The 16,093-nt window shown below is 46.2% G+C and overlaps 1 protein-coding gene across 9 annotated transcripts in view; it reads left to right on the forward strand.

The window, feature by feature from the left end:
• The first annotated feature begins 344 nt into the window (after positions 1–344).
• Positions 345–16,093, forward strand: part of PECAM1 (platelet and endothelial cell adhesion molecule 1) — a 50,661-nt gene continuing 34,912 nt past the window's right edge. For 6 of the 9 annotated variants that reach the window (XM_036339961.1, XM_036339962.1, XM_036339964.1 and 3 more), the window contains exons 1-5: positions 346–619; positions 705–731; positions 7,451–7,744; positions 11,559–11,864; positions 13,852–14,127. In XM_036339961.1, the coding sequence (XP_036195854.1) occupies positions 556–619; positions 705–731; positions 7,451–7,744; positions 11,559–11,864; positions 13,852–14,127 (967 nt within the window). In that variant the 5' untranslated portion in view covers positions 346–555. Of the gene's footprint in view, positions 620–704; positions 732–7,450; positions 7,745–11,558; positions 11,865–13,851; positions 14,128–16,093 lie in introns of all 9 variants that reach the window. The other 3 variants (XM_036339966.1, XM_036339970.1, XM_036339963.1) reach the window with 1 other exon arrangement.

Consider the following 16,093-nt stretch of genomic DNA (forward strand, 5'->3'; position numbering starts at 1 on the left):
CTGCGATGTTCTGGAAAAGTCAGCCCTGTCCCATGGCCTTGCCCGGAAAGGCAGGAGGTCCACACTTAGGCTGTATGGATAGAGCCCCTTTGGGGGGCAAAGGAAAGCAGAGGGGTCTTGCTATGTGCCTACGGAGAGAGGCCCTTCCGCTGGAAGTTGGAGAGAGAGAGGAACCCTCTTACCCTGCCATGAGAAGGGGCTCCATACCCAGCCTAACGAGGAGGGTCAGGAAGGCTGAAGCGAAATGACCACTTGCGCCTTTTCTCCCCCCCTTAAAAACTAAACAAAGCAGCTGTGTTCAGTGGCCCCTCAGGAAGACCAGTCATTTCCTGAGGAGATATCAGGCCAGCCCAGGCATTGTTCCCGGTTTCCAGCAATGGCCGCCATTACCTGACCAGCATCGCAGCCCATCTCCTCTCGCTGCGCTGGGAGAAGTCACCAGGGTGATCTTTCTGCCTTTCACAGGGCGGCTCCTCTGCGCTGCATGGGAAGTGTCTTCTGCCCCCGGGGCATGGCCCAAAGGCAGCAGTAACTGCCCGAAGTCTTGCTTTCAGGATGCAGCTGGGGTTGACTAAAGAAGGCAAGATGTGGCTGGGAGTCCTGGTGGTACTTCTGCTCTGTGAGTTTTATTCTCTTTTGACATGACTTACACTTCGTGAGGATTGAAGCAAATGAAGTCAACGTATTTCTTCTGTCTTTTCCAGGTTCGAGCCTCGAGGGTCAAGAGAGCTGTAAGTTGTAAAGTTTCTACCTAGGTTCATTGTGTCTTCCGTGATTCTTAACACTTTTGTCGAATTGCTTGGGTTAACATCTATAACAATTGAGGAAACGTAGTCCAGTTGAGAGCTGAAATTTATTGCTTTCTGGCATTTTTAGAAGGTTTTAGAAAGGACAGAAAAAACTCTTGTTCTAAGCCAAGTTCTAATCAACATGTTCTGGAAGTAGCATACATTTTCTAGATCCTAGTTAACTGCTGTATGTTAGGTTTGGGGAGGTGATTTTTAAAAAGTGAGCAATTGCATAATTTGTTTTTTGTTCTTCTACCATACATCTATCATTGGCATATTCTACCCCCTTCCAAAAGGTTTTGTTCTCAAATGAACTGTAATCCGTTTGTGAGATTCAGGAAGGCAGAACAGAGTTTAAATTGTTGTTACAACTTTTTTCTCCCAAATGACCTAAAACATATTAGGTTTCATTTCTCATACATCCATGAAGCTGCAATTATAACTGCAATATTGTGTGGTTGTGCACAGGGAGGGGGGCTTATCCTTGAAGTCTGTTTTATCATCTCCTTTGGAGCTAATTTTGAAACAAGATAAGTTGGTATGGTTTTGCTTCATCTGGGACCCTATGAAAGAGGGGGTTTGGCTGGGGCTGAGGGCTTAGTGGAGCCCACAGAGCAGGATCCCTTGTCAGTGGTCACTTCAGCCGGCAAAGATTGGGGGTGACCGGGTTGTAGACAATTGTACAGCCTCTGGAGATGATGTACTTGGATGATGCTGGTTTGATGAGCCGGGGCTCAGAGCAGAGGCTCCAGGACAAAGAGGGTCTGGTGTGGCTACTAGCAAAGCCCATCTGCAGGTGTCCAGGTCAACTGCCCATGTGCTATTGCGGGCATTTGACCCCCATGGCAACCCATGGAGGCAGGATATCCATTATCACCCTCATCATCCCAATTAACTGATGGTGTCTCTGCATCTCAGAGAAACAACTGACTTGCCAGATGGAGGGAGAGCCAGTTGGCAGGGCATCGGCACTAAAATCTCCACTTTCCAAAACTCGCCAAATCTGTCTGGAGCCATAGGCCTGCCTCAGCTCTTTACGGCCAGCCTTACTTTGCCTCTGTGAGCCCTTTTCTCAGAGTGGGGATGATAAGAGGATTAACCATGGACTCCCGTGAGGGTGAGAGTAGCTAAAAGGAGGTGCCTGGCCTGCCCAGCATGTGATGAGTGATGGCTTACTAGTCCTGGGTCCTCCCCACCTTTACAATCGCTCCTGCACCACCCTCTCTGTCCAGCCAGCCCGCTCCTGCCAGCTTTCGGCCAACCACACCCTGACAACACTCTTGCCTCTGGGCTTCTGTGTCTCTTGCACATCCTGTTTCCCAGGACCTCCAGACTCTCCCAGCTCCTTCCCCACCTTAGATGGAAGTAAATCACCGCCATCCCATGGTTCATAGAGAAAAATCTTTGTACCTTCTGGGAAAACCTCGGAACTGCAGGACTCAGAGCAGGAGGCTCTCCCACTGCTTCCTCCGCCTTATCTTTCTTCTTCTTCTTCTTTTAATCTTAATTGTTGAAAGTATTACATAGATCCTCCTCCCCCGCCCCCATTAACCTCTTCCAGCCACTCCTGCCCTCCCCAGACTCCTACCCTCACCCCCCTATTGTCGTGTCCAGGGATTATGCATATATGCATACAAGTTCATTGGTTGATCTCTTCCCACGCCTCCACCTTGTTTTACACCTGAGGAAACTGAGGCCCGGAGGCCAGAAAGTACTTGCGCACTGGGTGTGAGAGTGGGGGCTAGGGTCCAGGACTCCCATTCCTTAGGGCACCCAAGACCATGCTGTCAGGCATTGGACATGCATGACCGACTGTTGCAGGCTCGGGAACAGCAGCAGGTGTTAGACTTGTGGGGTCAGACTGGACCTGGGTTCAGCAACCTTGGTACTTGAGTTCTGGCTAGGAAAGAATTCAGAGCCAAGACTCTAAGAGAATATCTATTTATAAAAATCGCAAAGGTAGAAGAAGTAATCTGTAGAAGAAATGGGTTTAGGAGACAAGTTATAGAGGCAAAGGAAGGGCCCTAGGAGCTTGGGACTGAGGGAGGTCATGGGGTGGGGAGGGGAGGATGGGCAGGAAGAGGGAAAGGGAAAGGCACAGGTGTGCTGCAGGGAGGGCGAGCCCGTGGGTCCTCTGTCCCAAGGGTTTTATGGGTGGAGAGTTTAGGAGAGGTCCCAGGGGAAGAGCTCAGTAGAATACTTAGCAGTTTTCCAGGTGTGTCCTTTCAGGGTTGTGGTCTCCACTGATTGATTGGCCACTACCAGGACAGGGGCTCATTATTTAATGCAGCTGGTCCTGAGGTCAGTCCTGGGTGGCTGGTTTGGCTGCTTTTCTGGGCCAGGAGCTGAAATACAACTGAGGCCTAGATGTTATCTCTGGGAGGAAAGGCCCAGGGTCCAAACCTCAGTGAATATGCTGGGGGAGGAAAGGTCACCCTGGAGGTGAGGTCCCACCCTACAACTGTCCATTGCCAGGCACCCAGGGCTTTCTGTCCTGGTGACCTCCTGGACCTGGCCCATCGTCCCTGCCCTGCTCACGCCTGTAACTGCCTCCACACCAGGAGCCTGCTCCACACGGCGGGCTCTCTGTGGTTGAGGTGCTTGGTCAGCCTGGCCTTTTCCACTCCTTTATCTCAGGCCCTCAGCCCACTCGGCCAGCAGGCAGGCCTCAGGGGATGATCTCAATCCCATCTTCACCTTGAAAACAGTGCTGTCTGGAGGGAACTCCCTCAACTTCCCGTCCTGCCCTGGCTGCAGGCTTATCTGTGTCCCCACCCATCCTCCCGGCTTCCCTCCTGATTCAGACAAGACGTCTGCCCCGCCCCCCTTGCCCCCCAGACTAGGGCCAGCCTGTCCCTCTGGGATCTGAGCCCAGGCCTTGCATGGCCAGGCCTTGCATGGCCCCCCAGGATCACAATCTATAATTTGCGCAGTTGCCATCCCACTTTTAGTATCTTTCTCCTCCCCCTTTTTTGGCCTTTCCCCTGCAAACATGATTGGTAGTTCTTATTTTGGGGGGAAAAAGGAAAATCACACACAACCCACCCCCTCCATTTATCTCGAGTCCCCTATCTATCCGTTCCCGTCTCTGAAGGCTGGTTTATATTCACTGTCTGTGCTTCCTCACCTCTCAGTCAGCCCTCACTCACTCACTCAGCACCTGGCTGGGCACTGCGCCTCCCCCCATCCCTCCCCCCCGCCCCCCAGTCTTGCACTGGAAACCTCTCCCAGAGCCTCTGATGCCAAAGCTGTGAACACTCCAGCCCTCAGCTCTGGGGCCCTGTGCTGCCTTTGCAATAAGGCTCCTTCCTTGGCCTCCTGGACCCTCTTCCCTGGTGTTCTCTTACATCCCTGACAAACCCTGGGGGATGTTTGGACTGTCCCAGGGTTTAAACTCGCTCCATCCCCTTGTCTCTGCAGGCTCACAGGTCTTATTCTCTCTGGAGTTGCTCAACCCCCTCTGCTCCTCCACATACTCCGCTGGCCTAGCAGAGCCCTGGCCTGTCCCCTGAGCATCATGCGGGGCCAGTAGGTGACATCTCCTCCTAGTCATCTCCCAGGTCCCTCAAACCAGTCTCATCACCTGACTTTTTTTCTTCATCCTTACCTCTTTCTGCGATTCTCTGAGTTAGTCGGAGACACCTATATCCTCCTGGGTACCTAATCCAGGACCTTATTTTCCACTTTTGTCTCAACCCTCACATTCGATCAAACAAGTCTTTAAACATTTTTTAAATAAAATACATATAACATAAAATTTATTTTTTATTAATGATATTTTGTATATTCATAATGTGCAAACATCACCACTGTCTAGTTCCAGAAACTCCCCCCCTCCCTACCCCCGAAATAAGTCCTTTTGTGTCCGCTCAATATTTCCCAAATCCATCTCTTCCCTTCATTCCCCCTGCTCCTGCCCTCTCTCAGGCCTCCTCAGCTTCACCTGAACCCCTGTCCCAAGCTGGTCTCTCTGCCCAGCCCACAGTGATCTTTCTAAAGCTCTAGTGTCATCCTGCCACCCTTCTCCTAAACCCGTGATGGCGAACCTATGACACGCGTGTCAGAGGTGACATGCGAACTCATTTTTTTGGTTGATGTTTCTTTGTTAAATGGCATTTAAATATATAAAATAAATATCAAAAATATAAATCTTTGTTTTACTATGGTTGCAAATATCAAAAAATTTCTATATGTGACACGGCACCAGAGTTAAGTTAGGGTTTTTCAAAATGCTGACATGCCGAGCTCAAAAGGTTCGCCATCACTGTCCTAAACACTCTCAGGACAGGACCCAGCTTGTCAGCCCAGCAGGCAAGGCCCTCTATTCTGGCACCTCCTACCTGGCTCTCGTGGCCCCTCCGGCCCCATACTCTGGTTCCGGGAACAGTTTGTGCCCAGATTCATTGATTTGTCATGCCCCTGTGTCCTGGTACATGCTGTTCTCCTGCCTGAGCACCCCTGTTCTTGTCCAGGTTAAGGCTTGGTTCAGGAGTCACTTCCTTCAAACTTTCCTTGGCCTCTCCTGGGCAGCCCTTCCTCTTGGTGTTTGCATCTCTGTACTCCAGTTATCTGGGCCTCCATCAGCCGGCCTGGTCCATGACAGTAGGATGATTTTGTATTCACCCTTTAAGCCCATCACCTGGCGCAGGTGCTTGGTGAATGTCTCATTGAAGGAGACTCCAACTGAACTTGGAGATAGTATTTCAGATTTAAATGAGCAGACGGGCCAGCGTGCTCTGTGCTGAGCACTGAAGTTCAGCAGGGACTCCGTGCTTCATGGCTCCTGGTGATTTTCCAGACAATAGTGTGTGGCTTCTCCCTCTCTCCCCCCACCTTTATTTCTGAGTCATTTCCAGGTTGAGGGACACGTGGCTGGCTGAGTCATAATGTCTCATCTTCCCTGGAGCATCAGCTGATTGGTAGCTGAAGGCAGAAGAAAGCAGGCCCCTTGGTTGTGGGTTTGAGGATTTGGCACTGTGGGCACAGGCACCGTACTATGGTGACTCTGTTACTTTGGATTCTTCACCAGCCTTCATCTCCCCAGATTGAAAAGATCTGACATCATTAAAAAAAAATTTATATATATATATATATATATATATATATAGAGAGAGAGAGAGAGAGAGAGAGAGAGAGAGAGAGAGAGAGATATAGATATAGATTTCCGAGAGGAAGGGAGAGGGAGATAGAAACCTCAATGATAAGAGAGAATCATTGATCAGCTGCCTCCTACTCACCCCCATTGGGGATCAAGCCCACAAACCAGGCATATACCCTGACCGGGAATCGAACCATGACCTCTTGATTCATAGGTCGATGCTCAACCACTGAGCCACACTGGCCAGACAGATCTGACCTCTTTAGGCTGTTTCACAACCTTGTCCTTCCATCACAATAGTTCTAGACCTTTTGGGTTTTGTAAGGAGATCTGTGGATCCTCTCTCTATAAAATTGCACACTTGCATACAAGTGGAGGTGGTTCATGGCCTCCTAACACCCATTGGTGAACTTCCAGGGAGCCCAGGTTGTGAACAGTCACTCTGTTGTGTGAATAGTGAGACCTATAGGCTGTAACCCAGTTTGGTTATTCCTGGGCAGCTTATTCACAAAGAGCTATTATTTTTTTATTTTCTGTATTATCTTAATCATCAGGTAAATATTTTTGAAAATTGTTTGGGTGGTATATTTGGTATCTATTGCTGCTTAACAAATTACCCCAAAACATAGTGGCTTAAGACAACAATTTATTACCTCACACCTTTTCTGAGGGTAAGAGATCCAGCAGTGGCTTCGTTGGGTGGTTTTCTGAATCAGAGTCTGTCAGAAAATTGCAGATAAAATGTTGGTCAGGTTACAATGATCAAAAGGCTTGTCTGAAACTGAGGGATCTGCTTTTAAGCTCAGTGGCTGTTCCTTGGCCTAAAAATAAGGAGTGTTAGAGTATCCAGGAGACTCAATAAATCTTGCAACAACCTACTAAGTATTATTACCCCGTCTTACCAATGAGGAAGCAGAGCATAGAGAGGTTAATCACCTAAGATCACATAATAAATGATGAACCAGAACTTGCATGCTTGTCTGCCTGAATCCTATGCTTCCTCCAGGGGCCACAGTGTGGCAGCTCATGTGCTGCATATATCTTAGGGATGTGTTTTATTTATTTTTATTTTTAAAATATATTTGTATTGATTTCAGAGAGAGTTAGGGAGAGGGAGAGAGATAGAAACATCAATGATGAGAATCATTGATCGACTGTCTCCTACATGCCCCCTACTGGGGATTGAGCCCAGACCGGATCATGTGCCCATCACCTTTCTCACTCATCTGCCTGGCACTTTCCTAACCTGAAAATGTAGGCATTAGACGTGGTCACAACGAACCTGGGACCTTTCAATCCGCAGGCCGACATTCTATCCACTGAGCCAAACCGGTGAGGGCAGGGGCATGTTTTACTTGTCACACTTGTCTTGGTGGAATATGAGCAGTTTAGTACCAACTGCCTCATGCTTGACCCACTACTCAGAGTCATTACCCACTTGGCCCCTGTAGACATTTGGGACCCCTGGCTGCGTAGGGTGATGACAAGCCAGTGTGGTGAAGGTCACCAGGACAATGCTGTTTCTCAGATAACAGGAGTCTTCCTTTCTTCCCCTCTTATTTAGCTTTTACCATCAACAGTGTCCACATGGTGATCCTGCCAAAGCAGGAGGTGCAAAACGGGGAGAATCTGACCCTGCAGTGCATCGTGGACATCAGCACCACTTCTCACGTCCGGCCGCAGCACCAGCTGCTGTTCTATAAGAATGACGAGCAGTTTTACAACGTCTCCTCCATGAAGAGCACCGAGAGTTATTTCATCCCCCAAGCCCGGGTCTACCATGCAGGGATATACAAGTGCACTGTGATTCTGAACAACAAGGTGAAAACCACATCGGAGTACGAAGTGATGGTGAGAGGTGAGTCCCTGGAATTGAACGTAGCTCAGGCAGATGAAGCTAACACATGCAGGAGCAAGAACAGTGATTGAATGCGTAGTAACACTAGGCCTACCTGCTCGCCCATCACCTTTCTCACTCATCTGCCTGGCATTTTCCTAACCCGAAAATGTAGGCATTAGACATGGCCCCAACATGCCTGGCTATTTATCACCATCTCGCCTTTGCACATGCTGTTCCCTCTTCCAGGAATACCCTTCTTCATCTCATCTCCTCGTGAATTACTATTTCTCCTTGAAGACTCAGCTCAATGATCTTTTCTCTGACACATTTCCAGACAAAATTGATCTCCCCCAGAGTCCTCGAAGCTCTCATGCTCTCTACATTCAATGGCATTTGTGTAAAGGTCATTGAATCAAGGTTTGACACTGGATTCTGTAGTCAGTCTGCCTGGATTCCAATCTGGGCAAGTCTCTGAACCTCTCTAAACTTTAAAATTCTCATCAGTGAAATGAAGATAATAATAATACCCAGCTCAGGGAATTTTGAGAGGATTAAAAGATACCTGTGGGTAAAGGGCTTAGCCTAATACTAGCACATAATGAGTTCCAGTAAATGGCATTTACTCTTTTACTCGATATTGCAACTATTTCTCACTCATGTGTCTGCTTTTCTGGACTGTAAGAGCATGAGAAAAGAGGTGGTATTTGGTCTATTTTTGTATCTCAAACAAAGAATCTTGCATCAGGCAAGCCCCAGCTTCAGAGGTAGTTGCAGTCTGGTGAGGAAGGAAGACATTTACACAGATAATTACAGTCCAATAGCTATAAGATCTGAGTGCCTTGGGAGCACAAAGGTGGGAGGAAATAATTCTGCCTAGAGGACTTCGAGATGTCTTCCTGGAGGGAGGGACATTGGGTCCAGATCCAGAAGATCATGTAAGAGTTTGCTTGATGGTGAAGTGGCACAAGGGACACGTGGTATCAGCATGAAAGAGCAGAGGCTGAGAAAGAGGGGAGTATCCCAGCAGAATGCCCAACCTTTTGGGATCTTCATTTCCTGTCCCTAAAATAGAGATAACTAGTTACTGACACGTTTCCTGTCCCTAAAATAGAGATAACTAGTTACCGATCTTGAAGGATTATTTTGCTTTAAGGATTAAATGAATAGTGAATGAAGTGTGCTCAGTAACCAAGTATTGAATGAATGAATGGCCCATCATGTATGAGGTACTGGGTCAGGCCATCCTTAGAAAAAAATAACCCTTACAGCAAACAGGAAGCAGGAAGAACCAGTGGGCAAGGGTCCGGTGGCATTTTCCTTTTATAAGTATGCAATCTCTGATCACTTTCTTTTCTTTTTTTCTTTATTTAAATTTTTAAACTTGATGTGCCCTGGCTGGGAATCGAACCACTGAGCAACACCAGCCGGGCTCTGACCACTTTCTTGTCAGTCTTTGAGACTCACATGGGAGAACATGACAGCATCCTCCTCCAGGCCAGTTCCTCCATAGGTGTCAGGCATCTCTTTGTGTCACCAGGGGCAACAGCCACAGAAATGCAAACCAGCCCTTCTTCATCTCCACTGAGGTCAGGGGAGGAACCAACATGTCTGGGCATTTACATTAGTGACGAGGAAAGAGTGGTAGATCAAGAGTTTTGGAAGTGTTTGTTGGAGAGAAATGTGCCGGCAGGCTTTAGAAAATTAGGGTACTTTTTCTTAAAACTTGGATGATTGAATGGACAGAATTAGTAAATTCAGCCCCATGCTTTCTGACAGCTGCTGCCATAACTCATTTCTGCATTTTTGTGCTTTTGTGATCAGGACAGTCATTCAGACTATCATTAGTTCTGGTAATAAGAACTACCATTTATTAGCCTCCCATGAGATAAATGCTTATAAGTGCTTGACACACATTTCATTTAACCCCTGCAATAGCACTGGGAGAGAAGCGCAGTTCCTCCCGCTTACAGGAGTGTACCCTGCGGCTCAGAGAGGTTGAGCTTCGCACTTCATCAAAGGCAAAGCTAGAGTTAGAACCAAGATCTATCTGACTCTAAAGTTGACCTCTAAGCCATGGTTATTATGACAGGTCTTCATTAAACATTTATTGAGTTTTTACTCTGAGCCAGGCCCAGCATCCAGCAGTGAGTAAGACATGGTCCCTTCCTGTGGGGAGCTCCTTCATAACAGTTACACCACAGGTAACAGTAGTGGTATGAATACAGTTCAGGTCTTCTTCCCAAGCAGATAGCCCTCCATCTCCAAACCTGGTGGGTCCAAAAAAAAAAAAAAGATCACTCTAGCCAGTTTGCTCAGTAATTAGAGTGTCGGCCCGTGGACTGAAGGGGGCTGAAGGGTCATGGGTTCAATTCTGGTCAAGGGTAGATACCTGAGTTGCAGGTTCAATCCCCAGCACTGGTCGGGGCACCAATGCAGGAGGCAACCAATCGATGTGTCTCTCTCACATCGACGTTTTTCTCTCTCTGTCTCTCCCCCTCCCTTCCATTCTCTCTAAAAATTATTGAAAAAAATATTCTTGGGTGAGAATTAACAAACAACAACAAAATTCATAAGTGTCATAAGTGATTGGGTGAGGTGGCACATCCAGGAAGAGTCAGGTTTAGGATACAAGCAAGTTTGTCTGACTCCAAGATGAAGTTCATGACTACAAGAGAAATGTGCCGGCAGGCTTTAGAAAATTAGGGTACATTTCTATGGGGCCTGGACAGGACATCTAATCTCAGCCAGGTTCTCCCAGCTCCCCCTAATCTGACCTGGTTTACTACTCGATGTATCTTTCTCTCCAACCCTTTCTCTGTTCTAGACCCTCCACTCACATACCTCAGCCCGAGCAGTTGCCCATGTGCGTGTGTACCCTGAAACCCGGTTCTTAACCCCCATCCCACAACATCTGCCCAAATAACTCCCTTCCTCCAAGATTCCCCTCAGACCCTGTTTCTTTCTAGCATTTTCTCTGAACCCCCAGGCAAAGAGACCCTCCTCCTTTCCTGACTTCTCCATCACGCATTGTCTCTGCAGCACCCTCTGATGCTCAGTTATTTTCAGCTTTGCTTTTTTACGGGAGGCCATGCACAGTCCCCTTTCCCTCCCCTCCTATACCCAAACCTCTGGCTTTGGAGTCAGACAGACCTAGGGTCGAATCTCCACTCTGGGGACTTGATAACTATGAGCCTTGAACCTCCCTGAGCTTCACCTTCTTCATCTGTAAAATGGGCATAACTTTATCTTTTATGCCCACCCTGGAGGTTTATTATGAGAATGAATATAGAGTCAACCTAACTTGCAACTGGCATTCAATAAAGTATAACAACAACCACAGAAATACTAATGAATACTGGCTGGGCTGTTTTGTTTTTAACTGTTTCACTTGGGGAGACTTGTTTTCCCAATGGGATTATAAAGGTTGAAAGCACCAACCACATCTTCAACATATTTTGTACTTTTCAAAGTACCTGGTGTCGTGCTCAATAATTACGTGGTAGGTAGCACTGGGTGTTCTGGGAATAAAAAAAAAAAAGAACTCTTATTATTTAAAAAAATATTTTTATTGATTTCAGAGAGGATGAGAGAAAGAGAGAGAAACATCAATGATTGGCTACCTCCTGCACACCCCACACTGGGGATCGAGCCCAAAACCTGGGCGTGTTCCCTGATTGGAAATCAAACTGTGACCTCCTGGTTCATAGGTTGACACCCAGCCACCGAGTCACACTGGCCAGGCAAGAAAAGAACTCTTAGATGGGTCAACTACAATGACTCACTTGTACCGTTCAATCAAACTAATACTAATGGACTTTCTCTTTCCCCAAAGGAGTGTCCAGTCCCAGAGTGACCCTGGACAAGAAGGAGGCGATAGAGGGCGGAGTCGTGATCGTCAATTGTTCTGTCCCCAACGAAAAGGCCCCAGTACATTTCATAGTTGAAAAAGTTGAACTAGACACAAAAGGTATCAAGCAAAAAAGAGAAAAATCTTCTCAGCACCAGAATTTTGTGACGCTGGACTTCACAGTGGAGGAACAGGACCGTGTGATCTATTTCCTCTGTCAAGCCAGCATCATTTCTGGGAGGCACCTGGAGACCTCTTCGACCACCAGGAGCGATCTGGTCACCGTGAGGGGTGAGAGTCCTGTTCTCTCTCTTTTTTTTTTTCATTCTTTCTGGCTTGCTGGTTTGGTACCAGGAGAAAGAGCCCAGGATTGGAAAGGGGCTGAGGACTTCTGGTTGGGCTGCTCTTCTCAAGACTGTTCGTAATCACGTTAGGTCCATAGTTTTCAAACTTAAAAAAAAATTTTTTCTTGGTTTTAGAGAGAAAGTGAGAGATAGAAATATCAATGATGAGAGAGAATCATTGATTGGCTGCCTTCTGCAGGCCTCTCACTGGGGATTAAGGTTGCAACTGGGCATGGGCCCTGACCAGGAATTGAACTGGCAACCCTCTGGTGCACAGGACGATGCCCAACCCACTGAGTCACATTGGCCAGGGCTATCATTGTTTTTATTGTATGATTTTTAAAAAAGTTAATACATTTTTATTTAAGGAATGTCACATGTTCTGAGTCCTTCCACTGCCTTAGTGTGAGTCTTAATTGTCTTAATCCCTTTTTGTTCAATCCACTTGTCATTTCAGTCAATCTACAATTCTTTTAGTTTTAGAGCTTCTTTATATGATTTTTTTAATGCAAAACCTTTAATATTTAGTTAACCAAATGTATCCATCTTCCTTCCTTATGATATCTCAGTTTTGTGATTCACACCTAAAGTTCCTCCATACTCCAAGATTATGAAAGAAAAAAAATGCATTGATGTTTTCTCTTACTGTTTCTGTGGTTTAAATGTGTTATTTCCCCCCCCTGCATTTAGGTCTCTGGTGCATCTGGAGTTAATCTGAGCATAAGAAAAAACCCTTCAGTTATTAGTGAGCTACCCCAGGGGGCACTGGCTGAGGGTCCTGAGAGATGCTCTCCCTTTTTGGACCTTTATTCAGGAAAGATTATGTTTTTAAACGTTAGCTTTCTTTTGTGAATTTAAATGGCTTTATAGTTAAAAAGCTAATGAATATGAAAATATTAATATCACTTTTGGCATTTTATTTTTTATTTTTATTTTTATTTATTTTTTATTTTTTTTATTGCTTAAAATATTACAAAGGGTATTACATATGTGACTTTTGGCATTTTAAAAAAATATTTTTAATTGATTTTAGAGAGGAAGGGAGAAGGAGAGAGGGATAGAATCATCAATAATGAGAGAGAATCATTGATTGGCTGCCACCTGCATGCCCCCTACTGAAGATCGAGCCTGCAACCCAGGCATGTGTCCTTGAGAGGAATCAAACCCGGGACTCTTCAGTACACAGGCTGACGCTCTATCCATTGAGCCAAACCAGCTAGGGCCACTTTTGGCATTTTTAACAACCCTATCTGTACATACTCTCTATGATCTGCTATTTTTTAGCAGGAGCGAAGGCCTAGCCCTGCTTTTCTTTCTGTCTCCTGGAGATTCCACACCCTGGTGTCTGACACATATTTTATTAAGATGGTGTTTTCAAACTGTGAGCCGTGAAATCAATTCAGTCAGTTACAACCAACATTTTAAAGAAAGGAGTAGAATACACTATTTTTGCATCTGGTTATTTAAATATTTATTTTCATGAAATAGCACTGTCTACACGATTGTCATTTTTGAAAGCTATGGACTGTTTATGCTGAAATTCCAGAGTTGTGTGAAATAGCGCAAGAGGAACCTAGATAATCCTTGGTGGGCGAGGGAAGAGTCTGTTTCTAATAACTCTTTATTCCTGAGGTCATTTGAAGAAGGTTCTGCAGATTAGATTTAGAGAAGATGGTTTAGCCTTTGGGAAGCTCAAGAAAGTTAGAGAATTGCAGTTAAGAAGTTTGAAGATGCAAGAATGAGCGAGAAGGGAGGGACCCTGCTTCAGAGCAGCCAACTCAAAGTTGTTTGAGAAGACAGGTTGAGTTTGTTTGTTTTTAATTAATAAGGAAAATTAGTGGTTGGCAACAAAAAGAGCAGAGAAGAGGAGAAAGTGCCCCTTTCCCTCACCCAGGCTTGAACCTGAGTCCAACTGGCTTGTCCTCTTCTTGTAGAATCCTTCTCCAACCCCCAGTTCTACGTCCACCCCGCGGGGGTGATCATCGAAGGAGACCTGCTGCACATTAAGTGCATCATTCAGGTGACGCCCATGGTCCAGGCATTTCCAGAAATCATCATCCAGAGGGACAAGACCATTGTGGGGCACAGCAAGCAGGGCAATGAGGCCACCTACTCAGTGATGGCCACAATGAAGGAGAACGGCAACTACACGTGCAAAGTGGAAACCAGCCAGATCTCCAAGGTCAGCAGCATCGTGGTCAACATCACAGGTAGGGGTGCTCCTGGAGGGTGTCAGCCTATTGCAGGCTCAAGAAGCGACTGTGCTGGAATCTGGGATGGCCAGTGATGCTGATATTTCTACCCCTGCTTATCCGAATGAATGCACTCGGGTGTGGGGTGTGCCCGTGGGGAAAAAGTCAATGCAGAGCCAGTAAGCAGTTAGGTGTGGTGGTTGAGGGTGCAGATTCTGGCATCAGATCCCAACCTTGCCACTCACCACTTCTGTGACCTCGGGTGACTTACCGAGTGCCTCTTTGCCACAAATCTATGAGATGACAAAGCTCACCAAGAGTACCCAGTGAATGTTAGCTAGTGTTTCTATTATTAGAGCACATTTATCTTTCCTCTGTGCCAAGCACTGTGCTAGAGTACCAGACAGGCCCTATGATAGGGTCAGGCGTGCAAAAGCATTAGCAAACTCACAAATGGTAACAAATCCTCTTTGTTGAGCACAGTGTGACTGGCTTGCCTACTTTCTGATTTCATGATCATAACAATGCTATGAGATCTGTGTTATGATTCCAGCTTTATGGATGTGGAATCTAGAGTATAAGCTGATGAGAGCAGGAACATTACCTATTTTATACAGTGCCTGGCACACAGTAGGAATTCAAAACTTCTTTGTTGCATGAACACATGAATATAGGATGAAAGTGTCTCAGAGAACAGAGAAAGTCAGCATTTCTTTTCTTTTTCTTTCTGATGTCACGAACAGATGTTTATTTTATTCTCGAGAGTCAGCACTTCTTCGTTCCCAAGGGAAGGTGTTCATTCATTTCTTCGTTTGTTCATTCATTTACTGAAAGCCTCCTATGTGATAAGCATTGAGTGTCGCAGCAATAGTCCCCCAGTATCATAGGTAGGCTGCCAACACCCCAACTAGGTGATTGGCATGTGTGCTGGATCCTGCTGGTCTATAGTGTGTGCTAGCAATTTAGTTTATTGTTGATAATAACAAATATTTTGAGGCACATGATGTTTTTCATTGGATAAGACATGTCTTATTTCATTAGAGAAAAGTATTCAATTCAACATATATTGAGCACCTTCTGTTTTTCTGGGAAACCTGTTGGGGATAGAGAGCTGCCTAAAGTCAGACTTTGCCCTTGAAGAATTCACAGACATAAACAGACCTTTAAAATGCAATGCAATGAGGAAGTAAATAAAGGCGTGGCCTATTGCCGTGAGAGCAACAGGGACCAAGTGGTGAACATATGGATTGCTTCACCAGTTAGAGAAGCATCCTTCTCCCTTGGGCCAGGCTACTTTAGGAAAGCATACAGCATCGTTGGACCATAAGTTACTATATGTAGCTGATCACCCACATCCAGATGTGTGTGTCGTGTGGGGCATACAAGTCATTTGGTAGATTAGTCTCCATGGCCCAGGAAAGCCAAGTGTTATGCTTGGTCTGTCCTTTCATGGCCTCAGCCTGCGTGCTCTGTGAGCCTGAGCTCCCTCCTTTCCATGTGGCGCTGACCCAGCACCTCAGGACTGGCAGGTAGACACGCCCATGTTCAAATTCTACCAAGCCTTTGGAAATGTCTGCAAGCCCACTTAATGCATCTGGTTTTCCATGTCCCTGTTACTATCAAGCCTCACTGCAAATAGCTCTATACAGTAATATTGGAGGCTCAAAATAACTTTGTGAACATAAAAATCATTGGATTTGTCGTTTGTCTTTGGATAGAAAAAAGGTTTCTTCCACCCCCCACTGTCTATCTTTTCAGACCCAATCTGTAACCAAGTGCTGACAGGTCTGTCACTTGTTGTCCTGTCTTTCTCAGCTCTACAATCACATCCTAACACTGGCCTCACACCAGGGTTCTCCCTGAGCATCTCTGTCCCAATTCATCCTTCAGCCAGCTGCAGAAGGAGCCCTCGTAAGATGGCCCCTATTTGGCATAACTATTCCTGGACTTCGACTCCTGTAGGGCCATGATCCTTCACTTTGAC

This window comes from Myotis myotis, unplaced genomic scaffold (genome assembly GCF_014108235.1).
Source record: "Myotis myotis isolate mMyoMyo1 unplaced genomic scaffold, mMyoMyo1.p scaffold_m19_p_17, whole genome shotgun sequence".
Taxonomy (NCBI): Eukaryota; Metazoa; Chordata; class Mammalia; order Chiroptera; family Vespertilionidae; genus Myotis; species Myotis myotis.